A 22,168-nucleotide genomic window follows, 5' to 3' on the forward strand; every position below is an offset into this window, starting at 1 on the left:
TGGTATGGGAAACCCATGTTCACATCACTGTGACCAGAGGAGCATTTGCTGCATTCCCAGAGGGACAGCAAAGACCAACAGGCAGTCTCTTGGTGTGAGAGTGGGGGCCCCTGCAACCCAAGAGCATGGTGAGCTTCCAGCAGGGAGCAGGCAGGCCTGCAATTTTGCATGGAGAAAACAAAATAACCCCAAACATATTTTAAGAAGGGAAGAGCCTAATGCAAGGCTGTTGGCTTTCAGCCAGGAGGATGGCAGGGCAGGTCCTCTGCAGAGTGCTTTCCCCATAAAATGCATCAGGTCTATTGTAGAGGTCCCACATGGTAGATTTTGGGGTCAACAATCTTTCCCAGCCTTCCTGCTAGTCCTGAGGTGATCTCAGGCCACCAGGAGCACCAACAGATCTCAGGACCCTGGGTGCCTCCAGACAGCATACAGCATGCTGTACCATAGCCTAGAGCTGCCACCTCAACCACAGGGCACCCACACAGCCTTTGAGAACAGACTGAATGCCACCCTCCCCAGCAGGTTGCCAAGATCCTCGGCAGCATCTTTGCTGGCAGCAGCATTTATTTTGTTTTCTTATTTGGGCAGGAGATAAGCCAGCTAGGTGTGAAGCCCTGAGGAAACCCACAGATTTCCCCACTTCCCAGCCAAGGTAGACTCAGCAGTTAGAGGATCCTCAGGGCCTTCTGTGGCAGAGACAGCCCCCAGGATTTGGCCACACCAGCACGCCAAAATCATCCCTACCATCTCTCTCAAGTATTCTGAGGAAGGGCTGCAAGGGGCTCAGAGCAGAGGGCAGCCAACACATTCTCTGTAGACAACATGAGCTATGAACAGCCCCCTGCAGGACTGACACAGGTCACCACCAGAGATAATGCTCAATCTAGAAGGCATCAGGAAGATAGAGGAAGGCTAAGGAAGCCATGCTGGGTGCATGGATGCAAGTGCCACTGTCCCCACATCAACCCAAGTTCTGCAAGAAGAGGGCAGAGATCCCTTTAGCACCCTCGTGAAAGGCTTGGTGATAACTAGGCACCAAAGAAGTGGCACTGGAGAATGGCACTGCAGCGTGGACAAGGTACCCACATTGCACTCCAGGCACCGAGGGAGCCTGTGCCTTGGACCAGGCATCAGTGTCTGCTCAAGGCAAAGGGAGCTGGAGAGATCAACCATGCATTCTTTCTCGGAGTAGCAGCTGCTTACTCTGCTATTATTTCCTACTGCTTCATATAATTTGTACTCCACAGCAAGCTATTGTCCCTTTCCACTGGCTATTTATTTCCTTGAATAGCCTCTGGGGAAAGATTTCAGTGCGGGAGTAAAGAAAAAAGAAAAACTCCACACAATAAATCTCAAGCAGTGACCTGATTTCAACTGTGTTCTCTGACCTCATCTGGGCCCTGATTGTGGTTCCTCATGGCAGTTGTGATTAAGGCCTGTTTCTGCTTTGATTTCCTCTCTTCATTAAGCCTAGGGGGGAATGACCCCTGCTTTAGAGGGCTGTGGGGTGGATTTTCAGAGGCCAGGGCTCAGGCTACAACTGAGCAGAAGCTTCCACCACCTCCTAATGGAGATGCTCAGCCCTTCACCTGCCAGTACAGAAACTCCTGAATAGGACTAGCTTCCCCTTTAGTCAAGAGATGTTGGTTGGTCTCTCAGCAGAGTGCTGCAACCTACTGATTGATCCCTGAGCTCTGAAAGTCAGCCAGCTTCCTAACGGAGGAGGACCGAAAGAACAAAGTGTACTTACCTCAGCCAAACACTGAGGTAAGCAAGAAACTGGGTAAGCAGGTCTGTGGATCTGAAGGGTGTTTACAGGAGACGATTGTCCAGGAGATGCAGGAGAAGCCAAAGCAAGGATGAGCCCAAGGAAAAAGGTGCCCAGGAGCACCAAGCTCCTGCCTAAGATGTTACCCAGAGTGGGAGGGTTCCTCTAGAGAAAGCACTGGTCTCCAGAGCAGGTAAAATGGGAAGGAACAAAGGACTAGAGGTTAATCTCCTGCCACCCCCCTCAGCTCCCTCACGGTGCATCATCCAGAGCACCTGTGGAAACAACAGAAGTAGCATCCATGATCTAAACTGGAGGGCAAGACATCAGAGGCCATCAGCATCCAGCAGGCTCCACGAACATCACCCCTCTTCAGCTGTAGGGTGCAATTTCTCTTCCTTAGGAAGTGGGGAAAAAGAAGGAAGGACAAAGATAGCTGAAGAACTAAAATGTGGGGGAAACCCCACACCTTTCTTCAGGGCTAGGGGCAGCAGTGAGAAAGGGAATCTGCATCAAGCAGTGGAGCAGATGAAGAGCACAGGGAACAAGTACAGCCTCAGACCCATCTCTCTCCCTCCTCTGTCTGAAGGGCGGCGGTGCCACGGTGGCTGGCATCTCCCTCTCCATGGGGGAGCTCAAATGTGCTCTGATGGATGGTTTCCAAGTTATATCCTTGAACCTTTGCAGGGAGTGTCTGTCTCAAGCAGCTCTGAAGTCTGTAGAAACATTTCTGTGTGGTCCGAGCTGTGCACGGGGAAGGGGAAAAAGGTGGTTCATTTGCAAGGAAGTTGGTTGATAAAGGGTAATTTTTATCAAGCCAAGCATCCAGATGAGTGATGTCTTCTGTGTCCCCAGCTTGGCTGAGGGGCAGGAGAATGAACACAACTGGCAGAGGGTGGAGAAAGGAGGTCAGAGGACTGATGGCATGCCACCCAGTTCCACTTCCAGACTTCATTTCTCCAATTCTTTCACTCATAGGTGCATGCCAGGAATGCGGGTTGTGGGAAAGGCTTTCAAAAACATGCCTGGAGATAATAATTCACTTGTGTTGAAAGCCTCCCTACTGGAAAATAGAAGATGTATTGAAAGCTCACAGCTTCTCTCTCTCTGGGACTTTTGGGATCACACAGCTTTACCCACATCTTCTGGATGAGATATTATTAGCTTAATGGGAAAAGGATCCTCCAAAGAGCACTCCACAAAGGATCAGCTTCATGAGGTCCACTTGCATCTTCCACCAAAAGATTACCATCTACAACAGTTTTATCTTACCATTGAGCAAAGAAGATGGTAGCTCCCTCACCAGAGGAAACTGAGGCACAGACACCCAAGTTCACATCCAAAATCAACTCCTCTTGTTTGGATTCTTATCCTAAAGTTTTCATGGCCTCAAAATCAAATCAAATCAAATCAAATCAAATCAAATCAAATCAAATCAAATCAAATCAAATCAAATCAAATCATTCTGCAAACCTGTGCAAAAAGCTAAAAGGAAGCTCTGTCCCCTAGCTGAGTATCAAAGATACTGATCTCTCATCACACCATCTACTATCAGCAGGAGATACTGAGGCATTCAGTGCCTCTGGAAAAAATCAGTCCTTGGGTGGGTCCAATGAAGTCTGAAAACCAGAGGCATTCAAAGAACATAAGTCTTCCTGCAGTGAAAGCCATGGCACTTCCAAGATGCCCCAAGCCCAATTTCATTGAGTTCAAGGGGACCATTTCCAACAACAGAGACAGCAGGAGACCAGCTGGCTGGAACGGGAATAAGCAAAAAAGAAATGCAGCATTGCACCATTATGCAAAAGGTCCTTGGGGACCTCCCTCCACAGAGCAGCCATCCCGGATTCAATCCCCCAGCACAGCAAGGGCAAGAAGCGAGAGTGCCTGCTGAGCCTCCATCCCGTGCAGGGACAGCGAGGCTGCAGGACTCCCTTTCAGAGTGATTCTCACGGCTTCCTGCGCTGAGCCCAGGCAGGTTGGACAACTCTTGAGGACTTGCAGGAATCTTTCAGACAAGCAGAATCCATCTGAGTCACACACACGAGGCACAATGCCAATGGTGGCTCATCCACTGGAAAAAAAAGAAAGAGAAAGAAATGCTAAGGGAGAAATAGCAAGTTTTGAAAAGCCACAAGAATTAACAGCTCATAGGCTGGAAAGAAGGGGAGCAAAAAAAAGTCTGTTCTCCCATGCTCACGTCACTAAAGCCAAGCATGCTTCATCTCCACTGGGAAGCAGCAAGCCACCTTACCACACAGCAGTTTTGAGAGCATCTGAAGGGGCGACCCACCCCAGACCCAAGGCCACGACTGAGGTCTGCAAAGGATGGGGTTGTCAAGTCAAAACTATCTATTGCTGCAAAATCAGCTTGAACAAACTCCCTTTGATGGCACTGCAAAATGAAACAGTAAAAACCAAACCAGATGAACATGGGAAAGAAATCTGCCAAAAAAAAGGGAGTCCAAATCCCCAAATGACTAACTCAGTGCAGGAAATGGGCATCTAAAGAGGAAACTGCAGGCATCTGAAGGAGATCTAAGAAAAGATCAGGCCCACACAAATGACTCTCCATATTCCTCTTCTCCCACTTTCCAGAGGGAAGGGCACCAAAAATACCTATGGACCTTCAGAGTGAGACACAGGGAAAGAGCTGGGCCACAGCACTGCCCTGAGGTATTTCATCTCCACTAGATACTCCAGGGAGCAGGGCAGTGACTGCTTTGCACTGATGGGACACCTAGTCTCCCTTTCCAGCACTACACTGGGCACAAAGGGACACCCTGTCCCACACAGGTGTCCTGTCCCCTCTCTGGACTGCACCCATGAGCCTCTACTCTTGTTTCTGACCCATGTAGCCAGTAGTACATAAGCCCTCACTGGAGCACAGTGGATGTTTATTTTGCATTCCCAGCAGTCATGCCAAGCTCTTTGTTCTCTCTGGCTCTCTTTCCCTTCCTTCCAGTTTGTGCCTTTTCCTGCTGTCCTTTTTTTCCTCACCACTGGCAACACACAACGGCCAGAACCTGGCTGTGTCTCTCTAGCTGCCTCCAAGTTTCTTTGTGCTGCTCCCCTCCTGGAGAGCCCCCAGCAGCAAAACAAACACCAGGCTTTAATTGCAGTCAGATTCCTGGATGGAGGATGCTTGCTCCAGAGAGAGGAAAAGAGTATTTGAAACTAAATGCCTTCAATTCGACTCACCCCAGACTAATCTTATCATATCCCAGGCTGAATAGCCTCAAACACGTTGCCAACAAACAGACTCAAACAGACTTCCCAAGCTGGGAGATCTGATAAGCACGATGTGAGGACAGGTGGCTGTGACTGCCAGGCAAGTTCCCATCTGCAGCAGATATCTTATCTTCTGTCAGGATGGGACACACATCCACACAGCAGGGAAAAGCTAGTGGAGACCTGCTTTCTGGTCCTGAACGTGCACGTAGCACTGCTTACAACACCATCCCTGAGGAACATCTCTATTATTCACTCGGCTTCATTAGGAAAGGGGTGGGAATCTTTCCTGAACATCTCTGTCAGAGACACGGCTTCCCTGAGAGCTGGCTCAGGATGAGCTGAAGAGTGCCTCGCACTAGCTCTGGACACCAGCAGGAGAAGCACAGCAGTCAGAGGGAAGTCTCATAGCCCACTCTGGAACCATGCCATGACAGCATTTAACCCTACCAAATCCCAGCACCCTCCTGAAATTCAGCCAGAGCATCGCTGCGGGGAACCAGGCTACTCCAGATGCAAAGCTGCTCTGTTTGGGGAGGAGCAACCACTGTGGAAAGACGAACAGCCTCTGCTAGGAGCATCTCCCCCCCTCCAAGATGAGGGGGCTTGTGCTGCTCATCAGGGACAGCAAAAGTGCAAGATGGTTGCAGCAAGATCCAGAACGTGGACACTGCCTTTGAAAAGCTTGTGGAGCTGAGGGGAACAGTGAGTGGCTTGAACAAAGCCCCTCCAAGTGGAGATAAGGCAGAGGCTGGTCAAAGGCACCTGCTCCTTCTTCTGGCTGGGGGACACATCTGTCAGCAGCATGTTAAATGGGGATACATGAGCTCTGCCCCTGTCCTGCCCCCTGGCTGAGCTCCCAAACCTGATGTGGCTTGGGGTGGCAGGGGAAATAGGACACAGGTGTGTGTGCATGGGAAGTTCTTGCAGAAGCATGTGCTCCATGGGCTCCTTGTTCTGCCAGCCTCAAGCAGGAGAGCCAGAGGGGCAAATTCCACATGTTTGTGTGCCCAGGCCTGCCTGATCCCCGCATCCAGCAGCAGGCCCCCACACTGACCTCATTTGCTTGGACAACATTTTCTCCTAATATCTCACCCACCCCACACGACAGAAGGTCAAATGCAGCCAATGATGCATAGCATGGAGTATTGGACACTGAGTCACAACCCACAGTTCAGCCGTACCCAGCAGACAGAGCATTTCCCAGTTTCAGTCTAGCATACACACATCCATCCCACACACTCACCCACGACCTGTTGCATGACATTCCCCAATCTTCAACGAGGAAAACGCTGGAAAATTAGAGGATAAATATACAGGCAGCAGGTGATGGCACTTCAAAAACCTGCCTTCTGAGGACCTGGGCTTACAGGGTGTAGCTGTTTCACCCTTGGCCCCGAAAGCCAAGGAGCAGAACACAGCTCCCATCCATGGGGTTAAAAGTATGGCAACAAGGCTCTGCTGGGAACAGTCCCTAGCCCACCCTGTCCCCCAGCCGTGCACCGTGGCATTGCTCAAAACCAAGGCAAGAAGATTGATAACAACTGCATGGCATAAGCCATCATCCTGAGGCAATGCTCAGGCCCAGCCCTGCTCCTGTTGCACTTACTAAAACAGATGAAGCCAGAGGGACTAGAAAGGAGCCTATGAAAAGCCAGGTCCACTCTTGGGTAATCTGTGTATGCAGACTCAGCGTCTCCCTCCCCCTCCTCTTGGGTCACAGCTTTCTTTTGATCCCTGGCTCCATGTCCACCGTGCCCCAGCACTGGGATCGCTCTGCCCTGCTGCTCCTCACCATCACCAGCAGCGGGGCAGAAGCTGGCTGTAGTGCCAGGTGGCAGAGACTGAGCAGCCAGGCTGCAGGGAGGGCGCCGCTGGACTGCCTCCTCCCGCTGTTTCACAGCCCGGACTTTAGCCAGCACTGGAGTTTCCTAGGGAACCTGGGGCGGCTGCAGCCAAAACGAGATTGCTGGCAATGGGGGATTTTCAAGCCTGGGCCAAAACTCATCTATTCAAGCTCATCATGCCATACTTGAGCCAGCTGCACTGCTGAGTACACATGCATTCAGCACTGGGGCACTCTGCAGCGGGAATGCTGCTCCCTGAGCCGCTGGAAAAGAGACACTGCACAGGGCCGATCCCTGAGCTCCCATGCAGCTGCCACATTAACCATCCCTAGCAAACGCTGCACAGGGCTGATCCCTGAGCTCCCATGCAGCTGCCACATTAACCATCCCCAGCAAACGCTGCACAGGGCTGATCCCTGAGCTGCCAGGCAGCTGCCACATTAACCATCCCCAGCAAACGCTGACAGGGCTGATCCCTGAGCTGCCAGGCCGCTGCCACATTAACCATCCCCAGCAAACGCTGCACAGGGCTGATCCCTGAGCTCCCAGGCGGCTGCCACATTAACCATCCCCAGCAAATGCTGCACAGGGCTGATCCCTGAGCTCCCAGGCGGCTGCCACATTAACCATCCCCAGCAAACGCTGCACAGGGCTGATCCCTGAGCTCCCAGGCGGCTGCCACATTAACCATCCCCAGCAAACGCTGCACTGAGGCACGCTTGACTGTCGCCGCAATGCGGGGATGTGCTCATCACCCAGGCTTGGGGATTTGCTGCAGCTGGGCTCCCCAATTTGCTTCAGGATGCTGAGCTTCGTGTTGCCAATTTCTGCTCAGATCACGCTTGGGTGCCCGTGAAAAATGCCTTTGCAATAGGGTTTTTCTCCTTCTCCCTCCTGCTGTTCTTTAGAGCCAAACTGTATCTCAGCAAAATCCAGGCCCTTGAAGTGCTTTTCTCCCCCCAGTACTTGTGCTCTCTAATCATGCCCCTCCCATCTGCCAGCTGCAACTCTGCAAGCAAGGAGTAAAGCAAGAATGGGTGAATCTGTTCGCGTTTTCTAGTGCCTCTGCCGACTCCCAAGCACCAAGTGCACAGTATTGGTCATGGATCTGTTCCAGTCTGGAGCTGATCTCATCAGCAGTGCTGTGAATGACTCCATCGAGGCTCCCCCTTGCGGGCTCAGGGCCCTCAGTGCTCACTTCAGCCCCGTAAATTCAAAGCAGCTCACTCTAACCTGGCAGGTCTTCCCCTCCTTGTTCAGCTCACAGCTACAAAACCTACCAGCCCCCAAGCCACAGCTACAACGAGGGCTTCCGTCCCATCAGTTTTATTTCATCTTTGCCTGCTGCAGATACAGCTCTTCAGCAGCAAGAGCATTCCCATATTCTCAGAGCACGCCCCAAATGCCCCGGACTTTGTTGGAAAGAAGCTACCAGCATCAGCAAACCCACTTGAGCCTTCCCCAGGGTGTAAAGAGACACTTTCACTCCCCACAGTGTACAGCAGGGCACTGCTGCCTGCTCAGTCAAGGAATAAAGACACCCCTTGAGCTGGGAAGTAAGGCTTGAACACAAGGAAAGAGGGAGCTGCACAGCTCACCTCTAACTCTGGTATTTGCTTCTCTCACTTGTCTCGCTGAGCCAGTTGCTCTAATGACAGAACCAACATGGAAAGGAAAAATGGTGTACAGAGGTCAAGGCAATTCCCCAAAGGAAGAAAATGAAATTATACACCCATGTAACAACCAGGGAAACTGAGGCAGCAAGATTAGCTGAGTCTTGCTCCAAGACATGCTTAATTGCAGAGATCTAGCCAGCAGGTTTTCTGATCCCTTATGCAGCATCCTGTTTCCTCATTCTGCTCCTGTAGCTGCAGAAGGATGCCTTTGATCACCGGGGACAGGTCTTCCTACAGCTGAAAGGGAAACTGCTGAAAGAAATGGAAGGGAGCAATCCTGGTAGATGATTGCATACAAGAAAGTGCTGCATATGAAAGGGAAGGAGACATTTCCTATTAGATTAAAGGAGCTCAAACCTGCTCTCCCTCTACAGAAGTATGCAGCTCTATACTTGCCTCTCTAATTGCAACCCTCTGCTGGGAAAGGTGCTTAAAAGTATTGCAAAAGGAAGGAGATTAGCCAAGGTCAGGGAATGGCAGGGCTGCAAATCCAGAGGACTGTGTAAAGAGGTGCATGGTCCAAGGTGTTGTTAGGAGAAGTGCTGCCTGCTTGTTCCAAGAGAAAGTGGCAGAGTGAAAACTGAGCCAACCCCCCAGGAACTGGCTGCTGGAGTCAGCCAGAGCAGGAAAACAAACAAACAAACAAACACACACACACACACACACAAAATTAACAAAATATCACAATACCAAACTTCAGGAAAGTGAAAGGTCTCTGGCAGAACACCTTGCCAAAGAAAAAGGAATCTGATAGGGAAAGGAAAGCTCATGTCCTGGACCAGAGCTGACGACCCAGGAGGAGGGGCACACAAGCACATCTGAAAAACACCGCAGGGTTCACATAAACACACACGGCAGAGAAACCAAACAAACATGGGGACAGACACGGGGTGACAGGGTGGTTCTGGCCGGCAGAAGACGACCTGGCAGGTGGAAAACCCCTCTCCCAGGTGGACCAGCCACTCCCCTGAGGCCTTTCCTTCCCGATGGAGAGGGACTTTTGGGATTCACCTTGAGTGCGCAAGCAGCAGGAGCGTTCGCTGAGCCCAGGCTGCTCAGGCAGGCACTCCCCTGCCTGCTGGTGCCCTCTGCGGGCGGTGCTGCAGAGCCTGGCAACCACGGACTGCATCCCTGTGCCGAACCGGGGACTGCAGCCCTGTGCCCAACCTGGGACTGCATCCCTGTGCCCGACCTGAGACTGCATCCCTGTGCCAAACGTGGGACTGCGCCCCTGTGCTGAACCTGGGACTGCATCCCTCTGCCGAACCGGGGACTGCAGCCCTGTGCCCAACCTGGGACTGCATCTCGGTGCCCAATCTGGGACCCGCATCCCTGTCCCGACCCGGGACCGCAGCCCTGTGCGGAACCAGGGCCGTGCTCTGACCCCATGAGCCGTGCTCATCCAGGCCTCTGGCTTGCACCCTACCACTTTCCTCCGCAACTGGCTACAAGCTAATTATAGCTCCGGTACTTTCCCTCTGGAGCAGTGTTAATTACAACTTGGAGCGCCTCACTCCGTCCAAACCTAGCTTAAAATTCCAGCTGTCGGTAAAAATAAATCGAGGGGAGAAAGGTTGTTCCTCACACATCATCTAGCCGCTCTTACAGGGAGCAAAGATTCACATTCCCATCTCTTTTTCCATTGGCTGCACCTTGGGTCCCTGCTATATGGAAAGCAGATGTACCAAAGGGAAAAGAGGCTTGTAAATCTGTGAGAAATAAAAGCAAGGTCGCCGCTGACAGGACTGTTATGCACGAGTTCACTCGCTATTGTTTGCAACCAGCCGAAAAGAGGTGCAGCCTTCCATTCATCCTGGACTCGCCAACCACTGGGTGTTGCCAAAGACAGGAAAACAAACACGCTCGAGACTCAGACGGACCGAAACCTGAGCAAAAGGGGGCTGAGTAAAACACCGGCCTGCGAAACCTCTCATTCCGAGGCATCGCTGTGGGGGATGGAGCGGTGCGTGCCTTCTATGCAGATCGTACATGACCTGGAGGGCTCCTAGAGATGACTTCAGGATTCTCAGAAAAATCAAAGGAATAGTGACAGGCAGGGCTGACTCATAAGATTAAAATAATCTGCGTAAAACGTGCCTGAACACAGCAAGGGGAAGGATGTTGCAATTTTCTATGAAAAGCACTTTAAAAGGGCTTTGTGATGCAAGGCAGTAACAGTTAAAAAAAGAACTACATTCAGGCGCCAAAAAGTGCTTTTTAATGGCCAAAAAGCCCTTACCAAAACAATGGCTATCCATCAGGAAAAGCCATTAGGGGTGACAAGAGGGCAGTTCCCCCGTCAGCCGCGGGATTAGCGCTGTAAATGAGTAACCCAGCCCGGCCGCGCTGGGCTCAGACGCCTGTCTGCACATCAGAGGCCGGAACGCCGAGTTGCGGCGCCATTGTGCCCTTATCGCCGAGGCTCTGGCCCGCCCCAGCCCCAAACCCGACACCCTCACCGGGCACCCCTCACACAGGCGCTCCCCAAAGCTCCCCGAGGTCGCTCGGGACCTGAAATGCATTAGAGCAAACTGCGAAAGCAGCAAGCCGGGGAGAAGCCGTGCTGCTCCTGGAGCACAGAGGAAACAGGCGCTGTTAGGTGCCGCCATTGGCTGGCCTGGATCACCAGAGCCACACGGAAAGCGGGCACAAACGGAGTTTGTTTTTCCGGAACGCTCCAGCGGTTTCTGGAGTATCACCAGCACCCCCACCCCCGCCCGCCCCACACGGGCAGAAGGGCCAGGCCAGGCGCTTCCAGAAGATCAGCTGCTATTTACAGTACAGTGCAGGGGACAGCACTTGCTGCCATTTATGTTTATATTTATTACCGGTCGACACCCGACCCCGACCGGCCGGCCGGGCCCTGGCGGGCGCGCACCGCGCATGCGCCGCCCCGGCCGGCCCGTGTCCTTTTAAAGGACACCGCTGGCCGCCCGCCGGAAGTGCCCGTTCTCCTTGCCGGAAGTGGCTTCACCTGCCAGTAACAAGGCTTCTTCCGGGAGGGGCCGGTTTCCGCGCGGCGCTGCTTTCCGGCGCTCCGCCCCGCCCCGCGCCCGCTTGCCCTCTGTGTCCTTCTCCGGGAGGGCCTTCCGCTTCCTTCCGCTTCCTTCCGCCTCCCGCGCCCTTCCCTGCCCTGCGCGGTGAGCTCATGGTGCAGCGGGAGCGCGGGCCGGCAGGGGGCGCGCTGGCAGCGGAGCGGCGCTCCGCACGGCCGACTTCCGGCTCTCGGTGGCCAGAGCGATCGCGGCTCTCCATGGCGCGGCCGCGCCGGGCCCGGCGGCAGGGCGGCGGCGGAGAGGCGCTGCCCCGGTGAGGAGCCGCGGGCCGCCGACATGGAGCCCGAGACGCTGGAGGCGCGCATCAGTGAGTGCGGCTGCGACCACCGCTGCCCTCCCAGTGGGGCGGGGAGGGCGCGGGCGTGGGGAGCGCAGGGCTGTGAGGGAGAGGGGCTGCGGGCGGCGGTGAGACCCCAGGGCCCAGCCGGAGGCAGGGGTACGGTGGGTCAGCAGGGAGGAGGGGCCAGAGTTGGTGCACAGGGCTCCTGTGGGAAGGGGCGAGTGGACACGAGTGTGTTTCTCCTCCCACGCCGTCCCCTGCTGCTGCACCCGCTGGAGTTGGCAGGGAGGGAGTGGCATCAATGATGTCCTTCCACAGAGTGGGAGCCTGTTGGGTTTTTCTTCTCACCGTCCCCTCCTCCTGCCCGCAGACAAAGCCACAAACCCCCTGAACAAGGACCTGGACTGGGATGGTATCAATGCGTTCTGTGAGCAGCTCAATAAGGAGCTAGAGGGGTAAGTGCTTTGTCCTTTCCCCAGGCTTCTCCAGGTCACAGGCCTGGTTATGATTTCCCACCCCCAGCAAAATCCAGTGGGATTGTCCCAAGAGCTGAATAGACATGAAGGCTCTCGAGGTGGGGGTAGGTGGGGGGTCCACTAATGGAAGGTTCCCTCCGGATTTTGAGGTGTCTTAGTGCCTTATCAGCATCTTCAGCTTGCAACATGCTTTTCAGCTCTGGATTCCCAGACAGAAATGCAGGTACCAGACATATTGTCAATAACTGGCGAGCTTTTCTTTTCCCCTCACTCCTTCCAGTCCTCCACTTGCCACCCGGCTTCTTGCCCACAAGATCCAGTCTCCACAGGAATGGGAAGCTATCCAGGCCCTCACGGTAAGGGCATCTGCAGGCTGGTAGAACTAGATGGAGGGGCAGGGCGTGGAGATGCTCCAGCTTGACTGGAGAAGCACGGGAACCTTTGAATTCCCTCTGAGAAAGCCCTGGAGCACCTGGGCCCTTGGGTGGGAGAGGGACTGAAGGTGGTTCCACAAGTCAGGAGAGGTTACTTGGAAAGGTTTTGTTCCTAGAAGGATCATAGCCTGTTGAAGTTGAATAGGAAGCTTTTTGGCTTTTGTTGTGGTGGCCTTGGCAGTGCTGTGTTAATGGTTGGACTGTATGATCTTGATGGTATTTTCCAACCTAAAGGATTCAATGATTCTTAATCATGTTGTGGATCCCTACTTTGAAATCCTGGTATTTGTGACCTCTCTAAGGGTAACCCTTTAGATGGGCTGTTTAGCCATCTCTGCAAAAACTGGCCCCAGAGATGGGGATCTTTCTTCCCTGTGGGAGAGTACTTGAGCACCTGGGAGGGAGCAGGGGGTGTCCCTTTGTGCTGCTGTGGCAGGAGCCACAGGCTCTGTACCTGGTGAGGGGGAAGCAGGAAGGAGCTGGCTCCTGATCCTGCTGCTGCCCCATGCTGGGACTCACGTGGCCGCTCTCCCCAGGTGCTGGAGTCGTGCATGAAGAGCTGTGGCAAACGCTTCCACGATGAGGTGGGCAAGTTCCGCTTCCTCAATGAGCTCATCAAGGTGGTGTCCCCTAAGGTGGGTCTCACGGCATCTGCTGGAAGGGACTGCTGCCTGGTGGCAGGAGGGCTTTGGGGAAAAGTGGTGGCTGAGAAAAAAGGTCAGACACCCACAGGGATGTGGGCGAAATAGGACAGTGTTAGTAGGAGATCTAGTCCTTGTTTCCCGGTGAGTTTTCTGGTGGGAAGTGAGTTTTCACCCCTCTGTTCCAGGCTGATTCTTGTTGTAGGAAGCTGAGGGCCCACTGGACATGGTGCAGCCAGCACTTGTGAGACTACTGAGCTCATGTGTGTGCTTGGAGTCACCTTCCCTGCATCCCTGTTGGGCTCTGTCTGTGCTGCATGTTCTCAGGAACCTGCCCCAGCTGTGATGGGACCGTGTCTCTCTGGGGTGTCCCAACCTGACTGAGACACTCTTGGAGGGCAGGCCCAGGCTTGGTGAGTGGTGTTCTGGCGAGTCCATCTAAAGAACCAAGTCAGTACCTGCTCCTCTGCTGATGCTGCTGTTCCTGCAGCAGAACAAGCTCTGTGGGCTCCCCTACTTCAGTCAAGGCAGTGAACACCAGCAAGTGTAGAGTTAAGGGAACCCAGGCTAAATATGACTAAGGAAAACCTTTGTCTGCCAGTCACAGCTTGTGATCTGTGATGATGAATAGCCCCGGACAGTGACAGCAGCATCCTCAAGTTCTCTTGCTTGGCACCCTACAGTATGTCCTCTGCCTTAAGCCACTTGTTTCTGGTGGCACAGGCACTGTTTCTACCACCAGTGTTCCCATCAGACCCATGTGAAAAGGCTGAAGGATGATTGGATGATTGCATGGCACCTGCTGGGTGCTGGTCAGCTGGGGCTCACCTTGCTCGCGGCCCTGCCTCAGAGACCATTACCCACATCCTTCTCCCAGCCCAGCTGTCCCCTCATTCCTAAAGGGCTGCCTTGCTGAGCAGCTTCTTTTCACAGGACCCTTCCCTTCACAAAGTGACAGGAGACCTGCCTGAGCCTTCCCACCTGTCCCTGTGTGTCACTGAGGAGCTGCTGCTGCAGCATTTCTCACACCTCTTGTTTTTCCTGTGATGGAAACCAGGCACAGCATAGGATGTGTTGCAAGGCCCTTGTGAGCTCTCCTGCTTGCTTCCTCTTTCCTCCTTGTGCCATTGGGAACAGTCTCACTTCTTCTGGGAGGGCGAGGAGAGGAACAGGCCAGACTTGCAACGGCTCAGATCAACTTCACGCCTCCTGTTTTCTCTTCCTCTAGTATCTTGGCAGCCGGACATCAGAGAAAGTGAAGTCAAAGATCCTGGAGCTGATGTACAGCTGGACATTAGGGCTGCCTCATGAGGTGAAGATAACTGAAGCCTACCAGATGCTGAAGAAACAAGGTGAGAGGTAGTGGTCTGGAAGGGGCAGTGGACAGATGGTTTTGCCCTCCTTCATTTTTGTCTGGGAGAAATCTGAAAGAATCTCTCCCTTCCCTCTGCCCAGACCCAGGGCATCCATCAGTCTGACTCAGCACCAGGGTCAGGAGACAGAGCAGGTGCCTTGGGGCTCCTGGCTGAGCAGAGGGCATTGCTGGGTTGGAGGGCTCATCTGCTTGCTCACATGGGAGATGGGGCACTGGAAAGGTCTGGGGCTGAAGGGCTGCAAGTACTTTGGCAGTATAGGCTGGAATTTTCTGAGAGGATATTTATGGGGAATGGAAACACAATCCAGGATCTTGTGTAACAGGAGCTAACCCACACACCCTCAGTCCCAGCTGGATTTGGTGGGCCATTAGGGAAAAAAGACCTGGGTGGCAGTGCCATCCCTGCGTGGGTGAGTCCTCCTGATCTCTTCTGCTGCTGCAGGGATTGTGAAGTGTGACCCCAAACTTCCCGATGACGCTCCTTTCCCACCACCTCCTCCTCGACCCAAGAACATCATCTTTGATGATGAAGAAAAATCCAAGGTAAGGGCTCTGTGCAAGGAGAGGGACAGTAGGCATCATCTTCCTGCTCCAGTACCTTATGTCGCCGTTATGTGGGAGAGTCAAGGTCCCTTCTGCACATGTCCTTCAGAAAATGCATCACAGGAATGCTGAGAGCCTGTTCCAAAATCATGACAAAGGAAACATCCAGAGGAGCGGGGCATGTGGGTCTGTTTGACCTTTGGAGCACTTAACTGCAGGATGGTGCAAAGGGTGAGGTGCTGACATTGGCCCAAGCAGGTCTGGGGAGGTTTGCTGCTGTGAGCTCTCTAGACTTTGGAGTTATCTGGCCATGAGGTTTAAATCTCAGCCCCAGATGCTGCTGCTGTTATCTCTTCCCCACTCCCAGCACTGCAATCTCCTTATTGCCCAACCACTTCTAGCCACCTGGACCCATCCTGTGTTGTCTTTCCATCAGAATTGTGTCACCACTCAGGCAAACCTCTGCAGTATCAGTGCTGATACATTTAAGCAACTACTGGGCTCCTCTGGGTCTAGTTCTGCAGCAGGAGTGTCATGCCAGTTTGCTGCAAGGGATATAGTTTGCAAGTTTGCCTCCATGGGTCAGAGTTTGAAAATGAGGATTTGAAGATGGGCAGTAGGACTGTTCACTGACTGTGGAGAGGAAGTGGGAGCTCTCTCTCATCACCAGCAAAGAGGCACGTGAACAAGTCCAAGTATGAGTCCATTACAATGCCATGGCAATTCTTGCATAAACCAGGCTCTCTTCCTGTCTCAGTGCTGCTGCACTCCAGACTCTCCATGATGGGTAATGGGCAGGCCAGAGCAGGTTTTGAATGCAGGGGATCTTCAGGGAAAGACCTAGCTTGCATAACTAGAACTACAAGAGGAAAAGCAAAGCCAGTTGTACTTCTCTCCCTGGTCTCTGATAGCCCACAGGCTCCTGTGGCTGGGCTTTCTAAATGGTTGGAGTTGTCCACTGCCTCTGCCAGATACAGGTTTGGGATGGGGGCAGCTGTTGGCTCTGGTGTTGCAAGAGTGACTCTGGCTGCCATCCCTCAGCTTGGGCTCAGGAGTACCTTCTCTTTTGCAGACGCTGGCTCGCCTCCTGAAAAGTTCCCATCCTGAGGATCTCCGGGCTGCCAACAAGCTCATCAAGGAGATGGTTCAGGAGGTGTGACTGGGGAGGAAGAGAGCTGGGGGTCATGGTCTGGGTGGTGATGGCTGGCACCAAAGGAGGACTGGCTTTGTGACCTCATGCAGACATACGGAGCTTCTGCCCAAAATTTGGGTGCAGCAGCTGTGGAAGAGTCCTTGTGTGAGTTCTGCCATCCCCTGGCTACTCAGAGGAATGGCTCTGAGTGCATTCTGTGGCCCAAGCCCTGCTGCAGCACTAGATCTACAGCAATTCCATCCCTGTCTGGCATGTTCCTGCCCAGAGATTACCTGGAGTTTTCCACTGGAGTGGGAACTCTTTTGAGAGCAGTGTTGCTGGGCTTTAGTCCAGGGTGGTTGGTTGGCCTGGCCTTCCTTCTCTCCAGGTAAGGACACCCTTCCCCATGTGCTTCCCCTCCAGGACCAAAAGCGCATGGAGAAGATCTCCAAGAGGGTGAATGCCATTGAGGAGGTGAACAACAACGTGAAGCTGCTGACAGAGATGGTGACGAACTACAGCAAGGGGGAGACAACGGAAAGCAATGAGGATCTAATGAAGGTGAGGAAAGGCAATCCCAGAATACTCCTTGGGCTTAGCAGAAATGGGTGACCCTTATCCCCTCATCCTCCTGCCTATTTTGCACACCCAGCTGAGCATCCCATTGCTCAGGATGCTCACCTCATCATCACTGTTTCTCTGCTGCCCCAGGAGCTCTATCAGCGCTGTGAGCGCATGAGGCCCATGCTTTTCCGGCTCGCCAGTGACACAGAAGACAATGATGAAGCTCTAGGTAAACATATCTGACCTTTCTCATTCCTGCTGAGACTGCCCTGGAGGTGTCAGTGTACCCTGGTGCAGCCTGCAGCAACAGTGGTGAAAACGCTCTCTGCAGTGGTTTTGTTTGCAGCAACTTGGGCCTTGCTTGGGAGAAACAGACTTAGGGTATCAAAGTTACTCTCTTCACTGTTTCACACTTATTTTCAGCGGAGATTCTGCAAGCCAATGACAATCTGACCCAGGTGATCAATCTCTACAAGCAGCTTGTACGGGGAGAAGAGATCAATGGGGAGACAGTGGCCAGTCCCCTTCGAGGTGAGGAGACTTGAAGAAGGGGGACAGGAATGTCAAGCAGAGGGACCCTGTTGCTGGTTTTCTGCAGAGTAAGAGAGGACTGAGAGAAGTGGAAAGGGGAAACCTGCAGGAGCTTAGAGTGGGGCTGGTGAGATAAGGAAATGGCTTGTGGATGTGACTGGTACATGGGGAAGGGGAACTGGAAGGGAGAGCAGCGGGTGTGAGGAAGGATGGGAGCTAGGCCTCACCACATTGCATAAGGACTGGACAACGATTTCAGATGCTTTTCTTTTTGCAGGCAGCACCTCAGCACTTCTGGATTTGTCTGGCCTGGACCTTCCAGCAACATGCCCTTCCTACCCAGCCTTGCCCACCCTTTCAGGTGGCTCAGCAGTCCCTGTGCCTGACCAAGCTGGCTCTGTCTCCTTGCTGGATGATGAACTCATGTCTTTAGGTGAGAAATCCAGAGCAAAGGCTCTTCATTCTTTGACTCTAGATAGTTCTTCTTTGTCAGGAACATGAATAAGAGAGAGCTCCTGTAGAAGTGAATAATGAAGGACAAAGAGGTTCTTTGATTTAGTGTGAGGGAGAGGAGGGAAGGACTCTGCTACGATTCTGAACTTCAGTCCCATGGTGTTTTCCTGGCTAGTCAGAGAGCCTCTAGGGATATGCCCACTGATTTGCTCTGGGTAAACTGACCTGGCAGGTAAATCAAGAGTGATGCAATGGCCATCCCCAGATGGGATCACAAGGGTGGGTCACCCCCAGCTCCTCATGTTTTCTGCTTGCTGTTGAAGTCATGAACTGATAACAGAGGCATGGGACTTCCAGAACTGTTCACATGAAATCATGTGAGGTGTCACTCCTAGAAGGCTCTAGAGTCCTGCTTTGCACAGCAAAGTGTCTGTTTCCTAAGGCAAGGCTTTTGAGTACAACAGCATCAAGTAGACAACATGGTCAGTCAGATTGGTCAGCTCAGTAGCAGTCATTTTTTTCTGCCCATTGCAGTGAGAACTGAACTATAAATGAAGCTATCTGGACAGAAGAAAGCCACTGTCACCCTCCTGGCTCTCCCCCATGTAAGGATGGGGGCCAGAGATGGAGACCACGTTGGCACTTCTGCCCTGCTGCTTCTGCGTCTTACTCAGGCTGTATTTAATGCTCTTACTGATTTGGTAGGTAAGCTTCATGTTTGCTTATACTCCTGGCAGGCCTGAATGATCCAGCACCACATCCTGTCCAGGCCAGTGACAGCAGTGGCTGGAACAGCTTCCAGGTAATGCTCTGGGAGCTAGGGCAGAGGGTGGGGAGGGTGGTAAAAGCCCCCTCAAATGAAGGCAGGGAAACATGCCACATCTGATGGCTGGTGCTGATATGCAACCCTGCTTTGGGGCTCTCCTGCCTGCTCTTTTCAGTCATCAGACAGCAGTGAGCTCAGTATCACCCCTATCATGGCAACACCACCAGTCAAAGCAGATGCTGGTACATCCTCCCCGAAACCATCTCCTAGCAGCAGTGGCCTGGATGACCTGGACCTCCTGGGCAAGACACTGCTGCAGCAGTCTTTGCCTCCAGAATCTCAACAAGTGCGATGGTAAGCACTTGGTAGTGCAGTCTGGCATCTCTCGCCATTGTTTCTATTTCGGGGTGCTGGACAGCATTTCAGTGCCCTGTTCCACTCCTCGATCTCTCTCCCCCTGCAGGGAGAAGCAGCAACCACCGCCTCGGCTCACCCTGAGGGATCTGCAGAACAGGAGCAGCTCTGGCACCGCAGCCCACAATCCCAGTGCTCTGCCTGTACTGCAGAGTATTTCCCCTAACCCCACGCTGCCTCTGACCTCAGAGCTGCCTGTCCCTGCTACGCTTCCAAAAGCTGCCACCACACCAGCAGGAAGTACTGCAGTGCCACCACGGCCTCCTGCCACTGCGCTGCCCCAGGAGATCTCGCTGGCCAACATCACTGTACCTCTGGAGTCAATCAAACCCAGTGAGCTGGGGAAGAATAGGGGGGAAGGCATGGGGGGATTAAACCCTGCACACATGGAAGGGAAGAATGTGAAGAAACTTCTTGCTTGTTGAATTTTGTGGAGGCTGAAGAGGAATAGTGTCTCTGTCACTAGTATGGAGTTAGGGTGATGGGGAAAGGTGCTGTCAGTCCAGTTCCCTCCTGGCTGACTGCTGCGTGTCCCTGCCTTTCCCACAGGCAGCATCCTCCCTGTGACAGTGTATGATCAGCATGGCTTCCGTGTCCTCTTCCACTTCGCTAAGGATGCCCTGCCCGAGAGGCCTGACGTGCTTGTGGTGGTGATTTCTATGCTCAGCACGGCCCCACAGCCCATCCGCAATATTGTCTTTCAGTCTGCCGTCCCCAAGGTAAGACAGCTGCTGGGGCTGAGGTCCCAAACTGGGCCAAAGCATGATTCTACTTCTGCAGGAAGAACAGGGGGGATGGAGAGAGCTCTGTGGGCATGGGAGCAAATTCTGTTACCTTCAGATTAGCACAATGTTTTTCTCTTTGGCTAGACAGTGGACGTTTCACAAGTGCAGGAGCAGGGCTTCTGGCTGCCAAGTCACTCTGAGGAATGTGGTCACTCTCTTCTCTCACTCTCTCCCTAGATAATGAAGGTGAAGCTACAGCCTCCCTCAGGCACGGAGCTGCCAGCGTTCAATCCCATCGTCCACCCCAGTGCCATCACCCAAGTCCTGCTGCTCGCTAACCCACAGAAGGTAACAGCACTGTCCTTGGGGCACAAACGGGCTGGTCTTGGTGCTTAGGCAAAGTCTCCCTACCCTGTCCCTGTTCCCTCTACTCAGCAGTATCTGAGATGTGAGTGATTTGTGCCTCATGCCTTTCTTCCCCTTCTTCTGACTGCTTATCCTTTTTCTCCCAGGAGAAAGTGAGGCTACGGTACAAACTGACCTTCACCATGGGAGAGCAAACCTACAATGAAATTGGGGACGTGGACCAGTTTCCCCCACCAGAATCCTGGGGAAACCTCTAGGGCCACATGTTGCAGGCACTACACTGCAGATTCCTTGGGAAACCAACCCTGTGGGGCTGGAGCAGCCAGGGGAAATGGGAGGGTGGCTGGGGGCTGGTGCTCACACTCTATTCTCCAGATGGCCGGGCAAGGGCCAGAGGGAGCATGCCTCAAGGAGGAGAGCAGAGATGCCAGGAGATGTTAATCTCACAGGACTAGAGGTGGAGTGGAAAGCTTCATGTGTGTGAACAGTTGCCTTCCCTGCTCTTCTGAAGATGACACTCCCTCCCCAGTCTGTCCAGCTTCTCTTCTAACCCTGCTTTCCTGCTTTAGGTGCATAGGGGAACAAGGACGGGGAGCTTTAACAACCTCAGCCCAGGACAAGGCCTAGCAAAGGAAGATCCTTTCCTTGTCTGCCCCCTCCACACTTCTCAGCCCTTCAGCTACTTTGTGCTCTATGGTGCTCTCTCTTGTCCCCCTTGCCCCCTCCTTAGAGCGGGGCCCCAGTGATTCCATGTGGTGGGATCACACTGGAGCTGATGAGGAACAGGGCTGAACAGAGCCTAGGTATCTCTCCAGCACCAGAGGGCAGACTTTGCTTTGGGGGGGGTTCAGGGGGAGTGATCATCACATATCTCTGTCCTAGCTGCTTACAGAGCTGTTGGTGAGAAGTGGGGCCTCAGGGGCTGGGAAGGGCTTGCTCTGTGCCTTCCCTGCCCCTTCAGCTGGCATTCTGAATCCCTACAGCATGGTAGGAACCATTCCCACAGGCTTTATCTGTCATAGCAAGCTGTGGGAACGGTGGCCAGAGAGGGGCATGCTCTGGAGGTTGAGACTGCCTGCAGCCTCCTGACAGATGGGGAGAGGAAGCAGCAGTGAGACTTCCTTTCCCGAGCTGGGCTGGAGAGCTCGGTGGGGCATGGGGGTTTTCTCAGCTCTTCAGTGTCCTCTCGCAGAGGAGTGAGTGATGGGCTGGGAGCTGGGGGGAGATGGGAGTCCAGCTCATCACCACAAAGCTCTGCACTGGGGCACGGGGGGGGGTTCAGCTGTGCCTTGTGCACCTTTGCTGCAGCTGAGGGCAGGCCTGGCTCCCTGTGGCGGGGAGGGGGCTCACCCCAGCCGCCTGATCACTGTGACACAAGAGCTGGGATCTGCAGGCACTGAGGAGACCGAGGGTAGCACATCCCAAGCAATCCCCAATCCCATGGGACTTAGGACCATGGAAGCTGCTTCCCATCACTAAGCTGGTTTGGAGAGGGCCTGATCATAAAAAGCAGAGGCAAGCTGTGCTCGGCATTGGCTTGCCAGAGGTAGAAGGAAGCAAGTGAGAGAGGGAGACGAGCAGGGTGCCTCGCACTCCTGGCTCGGGCAGCGAAGGTGATGTGTCTCAAGAGCTGGGCACAGTGGGCAGTAAAGGGGAGGGGGAAGCAAGGTCTTTATGCTGGGATTCTGTTGTCTTACTTCCCTTTCCCATCTCTTCAGGGTTTTGTATGGGTTTTTTCTTTGCAGATCTTGTTTGGTTCTTGAATAGACTTGTATATATTTTCAGTGCAAAATTCTGTAAATGAAAGAAAACAAACAAACATTTAAAACTAGACGCCCGGCGCGAAGAATCTGCTGTATTTATGGGAAATAAAGAGTTCTTTCCTGA

The 22,168-nt window shown here is 53.3% G+C and overlaps 1 protein-coding gene across 1 annotated transcript; it reads left to right on the forward strand.

Annotated features, from left to right (window-relative positions):
- The first annotated feature begins 11,751 nt into the window (after window positions 1–11,751).
- GGA1 (golgi associated, gamma adaptin ear containing, ARF binding protein 1) lies at window positions 11,752–22,168 on the forward strand. The gene is made up of 17 exons (XM_030960645.1): window positions 11,752–11,888; window positions 12,232–12,316; window positions 12,618–12,693; window positions 13,308–13,406; window positions 14,641–14,764; window positions 15,230–15,330; window positions 16,403–16,483; window positions 16,886–17,023; window positions 17,174–17,255; window positions 17,450–17,557; window positions 17,835–17,990; window positions 18,748–18,812; window positions 18,952–19,130; window positions 19,240–19,523; window positions 19,740–19,909; window positions 20,153–20,263; window positions 20,428–22,168. The coding sequence occupies exons 1-17, from the start codon at window positions 11,858–11,860 to the stop codon at window positions 20,536–20,538; spliced, it is 2,001 nt and encodes a 666-aa protein (XP_030816505.1). The 5' UTR covers window positions 11,752–11,857; the 3' UTR covers window positions 20,539–22,168.

The sequence above is a fragment of the Camarhynchus parvulus genome, chromosome 1A (genome assembly GCF_901933205.1).
Source record: "Camarhynchus parvulus chromosome 1A, STF_HiC, whole genome shotgun sequence".
NCBI classification, from domain to species: Eukaryota; Metazoa; Chordata; class Aves; order Passeriformes; family Thraupidae; genus Camarhynchus; species Camarhynchus parvulus.